This window comes from Octodon degus, unplaced genomic scaffold (assembly GCF_000260255.1).
Source record: "Octodon degus isolate 3935 unplaced genomic scaffold, OctDeg1.0 scaffold00051, whole genome shotgun sequence".
Classification (NCBI taxonomy): domain Eukaryota; kingdom Metazoa; phylum Chordata; class Mammalia; order Rodentia; family Octodontidae; genus Octodon; species Octodon degus.
The window spans coordinates 10,033,401-10,044,002 of NW_004524627.1; the positions used below are offsets into that span (position 1 = coordinate 10,033,401).

Consider the following 10,602-nt stretch of genomic DNA (forward strand, 5'->3'; position numbering starts at 1 on the left):
AAAAATCAATTTAGACCTTCCAACTCAGCTATCTTGATAAGTTTTGAAAGATTAATTAGAGTATTTCCTTTTACACCAAAAACGGGCTTGATGATTTTTTTTTTTTTTTTTTTTGGTGGAACACCGGAACACGGGGATTGAACTCAGACCCTTGCACTTGCCAGGGAAGCGCTTAGTGTACTGAGCCATCTCCCCGGCCCAAAAGCTTCTGTTTTTTTGTTTTGTTTTGTTGTGTTTTGTTTGGTGGACTGGGGAGCGAACTCAGGCCCTTGCGCTTGCCAGGGAAGCGCTTCATGATAATTAATAATGGAGACCAGCTGAATTATTAGCCCTAATTAAAGATGAAATATGATAACCTAAAAAGATGGGCATCTTTTCAAAGTGCCAAAGCTATCTTTTATGAATAATTTTAGAGGTAATTGACTAGTAACTTTGATTTTGTATTTGTTTAATTTTCAAAATATCCTGCCTTTTTTACTTGTTTTGAAGTGCTTTTATGTTACATGTTGGTATGCCTAAATATTTTCCTTTTTGTTTCATGTGTCTGTATTTCAAGACTTAAGCTATCCTTTGTAATTTGATAAGTCCCATTTATCAGTATATTAAAAATAGTGTTACTTGAAGGGTTATCAGTTATGGCAACACACCTAGAGTGTAGTCTCAGCCAGAAGACTTGAATGACAGGTAGGAACCTAGGTAGAGAAACAGGGAACTTCTTAAGGAACCTAGTGTGTCTGAAGATACAGACACACTACTTACTACCAGACACACCATCCTGGAATGGTGACGTCCCTACTTAATAATTACTAGGGCTGGTCAAATAGCTCAGAGGATTAAAGCGCCTGCAAGCAGGTGCAGGGGCTGGGGGTTCAATCCTCAGGCCTGCCATGCCGGCCCCGCCCCTGGGGTGCCATGAGATGGCAATTGAGACTGGGCACCTGTCATCCCAGCTCTTGGGAGGCTGTAAACAGGCAGATCACTATGAGTCTGATCTAGTAGTGAGACCCTGAACACCTGTAGACCCTTCTTCCCTAAAATACAAAAATAAATAGTAATAATAAAATACTAAAAATAATTGTAATAGTTAATGTACAGCATGCTTTAGTATGGCTCTAGATAAACTTCTTTTTTGTGGAACTGGGGATTGAACTCAGGCCCTTGCACTTGCCAGGGAAGCGCTTTATCCACTGAGCCATCTCCCCAGGCCCCTAGATAAACTTCTCATAATGGCAGAATTCTGTAGAAACTGAAGCTAGATAGATCTTGTTCGGCTATAAGTATTACACAAGTTTGGCATTGTGTCACTTGGTTTATTGCCAGAATTAATTTATTTTGTTAGCCATTTGCATGACTTCATGTTTTTCTTTACTTAAATTGAACATGGAAACATGATACTTGGGCTTTCTCAGTACCAAACATTTGCGTTATAACAAATAATTTTACTTTCCTTCTCTGGCCCTTTTGTGTTTATCTGTAGAAATGATGTATTGAATGAACTTACCTTTCCCGGTACTTCCGAGGATACCTTTTCTTTCTGACAGCTGATCACATATTCAAAAGCACTTTCATATACAGAAGTGCCATCACTCTATTAGGAATTTAAAGTTATGAAACTTCCCTTCTTAAAGCACATAGTATGTTTCGGGAAGGTCAACCACTTATATAAACTGATAAAATTAGTAACAGCCTACTTAAATGTCTATTCCTTCTTTCACAAGAAAAATCATATTCCTGGGTCATTCCATCCTGGAATGGTGATGTAAGAAAGCAAGATGTTTTTTTGAGTTTCTGTAGTATATCACCACTAGGCAGTAGAGCCCCTAGGGTCAAAGTACTTTCCACCTGTTCTCAGTGAGAAGCAAGTATCTCTGAGCTTAAGAAAGAAAGCAAGATGTTTTTTTGAGTTTCTGTAGTATATCACCACTAGGCAGTAGAGCCCCTAGGGTCAAAGTACTTTCCACCTGTTCTCAGTGAGAAGCAAGTATCTCTGAGCTTAAGAACTGCAATTGTTTTTTCTGGTAGTCATTTTATATAACTTTCAAAATTTATATGGAAAATATCTGTAACTTTCTACATTGAAATTATTATGTAGGCTGGGGAATGTAGCAGAGTATTAAGTGAATAAAGCCCTGGGTTTGATCTCTAGCACTACACAATAAAGTGATACTTTCATAAACACTTGGAAGTTTCTTACCAAGATTCTGATTTTCAAATGGAATTACCTGCATTTAATTATAAATATGTAATAACTACTTGTTGAATGGCATTAAAAGCCAGCATTTATATTAAAAGTGAGTTCAGGACAAGTTTGCTTTTTTCCCTAATCTTGACAATTTTATGATAAATTATATGAGAGTAAAGCATTCCAATCATGCTAAAAATGATTAGGAAGGCAGTCAATGTTAGAAACAGTATGAACCCAGTATGATTTAGCAAGTAGTAGAAAAGTCTTAACCCATTTAACTGTCCCTGGTAAAGAGTATTATTAGCCAGCTTGTGTTGATCTAGGCTTTCTTATTTTGCTACCCAATTATTATTTCACTAACATGAATTTTCAATTATTAAAATTTTTGCTTTATGAAGTATTAGGCTTGTTTAGCATAGACTGAGTAAATACTATATAGATATGATGATCATTTATAAACCATATAGAAAAAGAATAGATTTATTTTGCATTTCATACTCTACTTTTCCTGAATGATACAAAAAGTGGTTAGGTTGTGATCCAGCCCATAAATCCATTTATAGCCTATTTGTTTTTTCTTTTAGTTCTGACCTACTTGTCTTTAACTTGGGCTTGTGCTAAATTTTTTTTTTTTTTTTTTTTTCCTATTCTTGACATGTTCATCTCATTTAATGGTACCATCAACTTCAAGAACCTGGATTGCTGAGCACTCTGACCATGACTTCAAGGAACAAATTCTCTCTGCCACTGCCACTGCCATTGTTTTTTTTTTTTTTTTCCGGAGCCAGGAGTTGAACTCAGGCCCTTGAGCTTGCCAGGAAGCGCTTATTCCGCTGAGCCATTTCCCTGGCCCCTGCTTGTGCTAATTTTGCATGATAATTTGATTCAGGTTGCAAAGATTTTTTTTTTTTAGATGAGTTAAATTATTTTGTAATAGCTTTAACTTTTTTGCATTGTTGTTTTTATATTGTACAATTTGTTAGCAAAAAAGTATATTAAAGAAAAACTTTGTAGACATTGTAATTTGAGACTTGTTTGCCTCCAATGAATACACAATGATTTAATAACTACTGATCATAACATGTTGGTGTATTCCTAATCTTGATTCATTACTAATGAACTTGGCTGAGCAATAACCAATACTGATAAAATCTCAGAGGGCTTTGGAAAATATAGCATCTACAATAATAGAGCATCTTTCTGTTTCTATCTGCATAATGCCAATCATTTGGAAAACTGCTTATTTGTCAAATGTAATATTTCTGACTCAGACATACCCACTGTAGTTGAAACTATAGTATCCTGTTTGGAAAGGCAAATTAGGAAACAAAATGCAGACACTGATTCAAGTGAATTAAGAGAAAATGCAAATGAATGCTTGTGTGTAGATTGGTAATGTTGCAGCCAGTGATTTTGTTTACTTATATAACAGGTATGTTGGGTAATACATGCTGTGAATAATGGACAGAGGCTTAGATTATATCTATTTTGATGTGTCCTTACTAAGGAAAATGACTAGAATATTTACCAGCTTCTGCAACCCAGAGCTCAAAATCTTTTATATAGAGAAGTGGTTTAGATAAGGACCATGATACAGCGAATAATAGCATATTTGGTTTTGAGTAGGGGGAGAATTATGAGAGAAAATTTGAGAACACAAGAATATTGATGAGAAATCTTTTTTAAAAAACATGAATCACAGATTTAAAAAAACAGCTAATCTCTATTTTGGAAAACATACAGACTAAATAAAACATTGGGCATTTGGCCTGTATAACCCTGTATTACCTACGTTACTGCAATGTGTATTAAATATACATGTTTCTAAGTAAACCTGCAAATGTAATAACTAATGATATTCTGCATACATTGTATTGGTTCTTTTCAGTTTCTTGTTTTTCTGTGTGTCTTATTTACACTTTTTTGGCAGAACTGGGGATTGAACTGAGGCCCTTGTGCTTGCCAGGGAAGCGCTTACTCTACTGACCCATCTCCCTGGTCCCTTACACGTAAACTTCTTTTGGGCACTATACTTTTTGATCCTTTTTATTTTTTATTTTGTGTGTGTGTGTGTGTGTGGCCAGCTCAGCCCACCAGGGGGCGGGCTGGCTGGCATGTGGTGCTGGGGGATTGAACTGCGGTCCCTGTGCTTTTGCTAAGCTTGTTCTAAGTAGGTGCTTTAGACCACTCAGCCATCTCACCAGCCTAATCCTTTTTAATATTCTGGTTTCTAAACAGTTTCTGCTGTGATAATGCAAAGCAGCACATGAGGGCTTTAAAAAGCTTTAAATGTCTCATAAAAGCTTCATTCTTCATATAAAGATTAAAATGGAAGTGCCTAAGGATGTGATTTGTTGGTTTTGAAAATAGCATGAAAAGTATACTTTTAAGAAACCCTTACACTTAAGTTTACAATTGAAGGACTTTCACTAAAACCTTTTAGAGAACTGATTAAGATAACCTAATTCTTCATTTGAAGTAATATGACACAATTTATCTTTGTTGGCTAATATAACTTACTAATTAATTTTCTTTCTTGTCTGATGATAAGATTTGAACCAGAATTTAATATGGTCCAAGAGTGAGAATGCTTCTGAAAGCTGTCTTTCTATAACTGCTATTGAGGGGTAGTTATAGGCCATCCTGTGCTTTACTGCCTTCGTTTGTAAACTGGGCTAAAATCTTGATGTTTCAGGAAGATTAATGAGATGATAATTGTACAGCACTTTAGGGAGTTCTGTTACTTTATAATTTACCAGTTTAAGGTGCTGCACCAATTTTATTGCAGTACAGGAGAAGAAGGGCTTCTGTGACTTTTAAGTAGGCCAGGTAAAGTTACATATCCCAGTGACGTCTCATGTTCATCTTTTGTATTGCTAGCCATCATATTGAGTACTGCAGCTCAATATGTGGCCTTTGAGAATGTTATGTATTCTTGCTGTTTGTTCTTTGCCTTATGCATAATTTACTTTGACTTTGCCTTCTGTGTGGGTAAGAGTATTCTTTAGAATTGCATGCAAATGTTTTCTCTCCTGAGAAGTCTTCAAGCTTATCTTTTATAATGGGCTCTTGGCGCATTTTCCTGTTAGAGCCCATATCGTGTTTATATTCTCTTTATATATATTAGCTATTTCATAGACTGATGATCCAGCCAGTCTTTTTCTTGGCAGAGGCTACATTCAGTGCCTGGCACAACTTTTGATGGCTTACAGCAGGCATTTATAATTCTCAAAAGTACTCTTGGAGCAGTTGAAAATGATGTATTAATAAGCCTGAAAACTTGTCATCAGTTTGACAGCTGAGGCTCCATCATTATTTTGTTAAGTACTGCATGTGCCTGTAGTCTTTGACTATTCATTTATATACTGTTAAGAGAGAAATGCTGCCGCATAGGGTGGGTGTGTGCGTACATGTTTGGCTGTCTCAGCAGCTGATACCAGTTATTGGAAATTACTATCTCCACCTATCATTTCCACCCTTGCCTCCACTCAGAAATTAATTACATTAGGAAAAAAACTATCTGCTTTGACATTTATGTCACACGAGAGCTCAAGCAAAACATGTGTACTTTAGGGACCAATCTACGTAGTAAGACCCTATAGACCCTGTATTAAATACATAAAAAAAGTATACTTTAATGTTCAAGTTTATAATAACCTGACTCTGCTAGGTCCTGACAACTTTTCTTTACACATTGATGTGACTTACATGGCTTGATAAGTTTTTCAAGGCTTGTTCTTATTACATACAGCTTCCTTGCTGTGCAGTAGTTGCCTGAAGTGTGCATACACAGTATTTGCTAAGTACCATAACTTAAGTGTAATGCTCTCAGCATTTGATCTGATCCTTAGATTAAGCAGCATTTGTTGTTCTGTGTTAAATTCTGTGTTTAAAAGTAGACCCTCAACCTAGGAGCATATTGCTAACGTTGATCTTAGTTTCCATAACATCTAGGATTAGACTTTTTCTGTAGTAGCAAAGTTAAAATCTTTATTTTAAAATTGAAAACATACAACTTTAGCTTTTATTTTTAAGTGAATTCCTATTTTGGCCAATATATTTTTTTGCGAGATGAACTCACGCTGATTTTTTTTTGTGTGCATTGTTTATACAATTTTTCTAGCATCTGTGTAAGTTTAAGTCTGCTTTTTTCCCTGAAGCAACTTTATATTGGATTTTACTTTTTATTATTCAATTAATTTTTAATCTTTTTTTTCTGTTAGAAAAGAACTTTATCAAACTGGGTGGGGTAGGGCAATGGGATTATATAATTATTTCTAAATAACTTCTTTAAAAAAATTAATTGAATTTCATTGTCAGAATTTGTTCTGTCTTATTTTCCTTTTTAATTTCTTGTGGCTTTTAGGAATGTTTTTATGTGGTGTAAATACAACATCCTCAGAACAGGCTATTGCATAGTTTTATACGTAATCTGATAGAGAGAAGCCCTGGGTCTTGGAATCATAATATTGTATGACAAAGTTGTATTGTAACTTTTTCTGAGTGTCTTAATGGTAGGAGATTACCAGAAGTTGAACATGGGTCATTGCTTTAGGTTTAGGCTTAATGGCTGTTGACAATTAGAGAAGTGGTCAGAATCCTCCCTGGGGGCTGGTATCTGCCGGCCAGAAAAGCCATCAAAATCTTTGGTTGATTTTGACCAGGGCTCAAACTCTTTTGGTCTATATGTCTTCATTTATTAAAACAAGAGTCTTTCTGATCCAGAGGCTTCTGCTTAAAAGTTCATATCGATTGTCTTTTATGTTTTAGGACCCAGATGATGTGGTACCAGTTGGCCAGAGAAGAGCCTGGTGTTGGTGCATGTGCTTTGGACTAGCATTTATGCTTGCAGGAGTCATTCTTGGTGGAGCATACCTGTACAAATATTTTGCACTTCAAGTAAGTGTCTAATTGAAGAATGGATTTTTTTTTTTTTTTTTTTTTTTTAAAGAGACAAGGTCTTCCTAAGTTGCAGAGGCTGGGCTCAAATGATATTCTCCTTTCTCAGCCTCCCAGAGTGCTTTCTAGGCCTGCTGCCACCATGTATTTTATCTTTGGCTTTTTTTTTAATTTTTATTTATTTGTGTGTGTGTGTGTGTGTGGCCAGCTCAGCCCACCAGGGGGCAGGGCTGGCTGGCATGTGTTGCTGGGGGGATTGAACCGCAGTCCCTGTGCTTTGCTAAGCTTGTTCTAAGTAGGTGCTTTAGACCACTGAGCCATCTCATTAGCCTCTTTGGCTTTTTCTGGTCATCAAATATATTAGAACATTTTCTCTAGTTCTAAGCTTATGCCTTTAGACAGAAGGACATAATTTAAAGTTGTTTAAAAATCTGATCACTTTTGCCATACATATTAGATAGTCAGTCTTTGCAAGCAGAATAACAGTATTTTGAGATGTTGACAAAAAGTGGTTTTTTAAAATTAAGCTAACCATTTTCCTACCATAGTCAGTGGCTAAATGGTACAGTATCATGCGTTGCCAGTTGAGTAAATAAATTAGCCATAAATGTTGTCATGTTGATAAACTTATCACCTGATAGCCAGTTCCAGATACCCTCACCCTTGCACCTAGAGACCACTGATAGTACATCTCTGCTAGTCATTGGTTTCTTTGAAGAGTTATGACTTTAGCAGTGATGTTGAAATAATTTAGGGTGAAAGTTACTTATGATTTAGAGTGTTTACGACATTTTTAATCCAATTAATCTGCTTTGTGATATGTTTCTTTTTTGTATTTTAGGGAAGGATCTACAGGGTGTTCAGGGTCTCACTACTAGATGTGACTCTTACTGATCAGCCTGTTTACAGCCTCCTAAGAGCTGGGATTACAGGCATGTGCCACCACGCCCAGTCTCAGTTGCCCTCTCAGCATGCCTCGGGGGCATGGCTGGTTTGGCACAAGCCAGGCCTGGCTTGGCAGGCCTAGGGATTGAACCCCTGGCCCCTGCGCCAGTTTGCAGGCACTTTAATCCACTGAGCTATTTGGCCGGCCCTTTTGTGATATATTTCTGTTGTCAGTAATTCAGTATGCTTTCCTCTCCTTAAAGAATCTTTTTACCAGGGATTGAACTTGGGACCTTGCACTTGCCAGGCATACACTTATGCTGCTGAGCTATCTTCCTGGCTCCCCCTTAAGGAATCTTGAGGGGAAATTTACTTTGAGTTTTTAATTAGTTCACATGTTTTAAACTTGCAAAACTTGGAGAAATAGTTGACAACTAGATGCATTTTTAAAAAATAACTGATTTTGAAATATTCTGCTAGAGGGTGTATAAATTTTATATTCATTTCTATATTCAAGATAATAGCTTGTTGGTAGACTGGTTATATTTTATACAGTTTTTTACAAGAAATAGATACAGTACAAGCAAAATCATTTGCAGAGCTAAGATTTTGTGCTGAAATGTTTATTGTATGGTTCCCAGTCCATTTTATGTATACTTTTTCAAATATGTATTTAACTGTGATAAAATTTAGGGAAAAAACCAGTCATCTGTATTCATATGAAAATTTCATAGAAATTACCCTCTTCCACTTTTGACTAATGAAAAGGAAAAAATTGAGGAAGTGGACTGAGGACTTCAGGCGTGCAGTGACGCAAGGCATGTGTTCCACCACTGTACTAAATCCCTAGCTCGTTTCCAAAAAGGTGTGGGGATCATTTAATAAGTAAACTACATTAAAAGTTTGAAGTTTCTTTCCAAAAGATATTACTTTTGAATATATTCTTTTGTGAAAAACAGTGCCTACAGATAAGGTAGGCCTATGTGTTAGTTCAGATGTACTTGTCACCAGGTAGATAATTGCTTTTGTATTGTGTTCTTAACTAACACAAAAAAGAAAAGAGAAAATCAGATTCAGCTGCATTTCTCCTTCTTCTGGAGTCATTTTTTAAAGAATACTTCAAAACCTGAACTTAGAGAATGTGCTAAACTCTGTAATTAAACTGTCTAACTTGTCATCTAAAAGTAAGAGTTTGCAAGCGAAATGCTATTTGGATAGAGGTGGCAGCTTAAGTAATGCTTACATTTAAAAACCTGTCTCACACTGAAATGCTAAAATGAGTGTTTAAATTCTCTATAGCCAGATGACGTGTACTACTGTGGAATAAAGTACATCAAAGATGATGTCATCCTAAATGAGCCTTCTGCAGACGCCCCAGCTGCTCGCTACCAGACAATTGAAGAAAATATTAAGATCTTTAAAGAAGATGAGGTCGAATTCATCAGTGTGCCTGTTCCAGAATTTGCAGATAGTGATCCTGCCAACATTGTTCATGATTTTAACAAGGTGAGACAATTTTCCCAAGTTGTAAAAAGTATAATCACAGGTACAAAGTAAGAATGCACACACACACACACACACACACACACACACACACACAATGTATTACTTGCAAAATTGTATTTAGCGCTTAGTTTTTATGTAAAAAATAGACTTGGGTTTCTCTGCATTAAAAGATAAATTATCAGTACTTGGTGGCTCTGCTTGATCTGAAGCAGACCCCTTTGTCACATCATGCTTTATTTTATCCCTTGGCCTTGCCTGTTCTAAAAGTCTGCTTATGACTTTTGCTTCCTTTACTGGCAAGTTCTTGTTTTTATTTCACATCCACATTTTCTTAGATAAGAGATCGTTTATGTTCCCATTTCTTTGTAGCATTTTCAGAAATTAATGATTTGTTAATCAATTTATAAATTCTCATTCTGCATTTTACTCCAGCTTTTCAAATTTTATGCTCCTGGAGGAGTTGAAGCAACAACCCAAGTCTTCCGCTTGGTTTAGACCTTTTGCCATATCTGTTTCATCTCTTTCTCTCATTTACCACTTTACCCCCAAACTTTTTTCTTTTTTTTTTTTTTTTTTTAAATTTAGTACAGGTTCTACAGGATCTCACTACACAGATCAGACTTCTGGTATTCCTCCTGTTTTTAGCTCCCCAAGCCCTGGGATTATGAGCGTGGGCCACCACACCCAGTCTCACTCAACATCTCAGCATGCCCCAGGGACAGGGCCAGCATGGCCAGCACCCTAAATCCGAACCCCAGTCCCTGAGATTGCCTAAGCAGGAGCTAACTCACCGGTCCTTAAAAACAAATTCTTGTAAGGATTGCATTTATTAGTGATGATTTTTTCTCCTTCATTCCTATTTTCCTGGCTATTCCACCAGAATCTTGATGTGTGAAATGCAAATGATTTTATGCGTTCTAAAGACCACCTGTTGGTGTTTTTTTTTTTTTTTAATGAGACCAGTTATTTAAAATTCAGTTGCTGCCCATCTTGAAGATATTAATCTAATTAAAATATATTTTTTTTCTTCCCAGAAACTCACTGCCTATTTAGATCTTAACCTGGATAAGTGCTATGTGATCCCCCTGAATACTTCCATTGTTATGCCTCCCAGAAACCTGTTGGAG

General features: G+C 36.4%; 1 protein-coding gene across 1 annotated transcript in view; it reads left to right on the forward strand.

The window, feature by feature from the left end:
- Positions 1-10,602, forward strand: part of Itm2b (integral membrane protein 2B) — a 21,301-nt gene that overhangs the window by 8,828 nt on the left and 1,871 nt on the right. Inside the window, exons 2-4 of the mRNA XM_004633125.2 lie at positions 6,956-7,084; positions 9,269-9,475; positions 10,510-10,599. Of these exons, the coding sequence (XP_004633182.1) occupies positions 6,956-7,084; positions 9,269-9,475; positions 10,510-10,599 (426 nt within the window). The remainder of the gene's footprint in view (positions 1-6,955; positions 7,085-9,268; positions 9,476-10,509; positions 10,600-10,602) is intronic.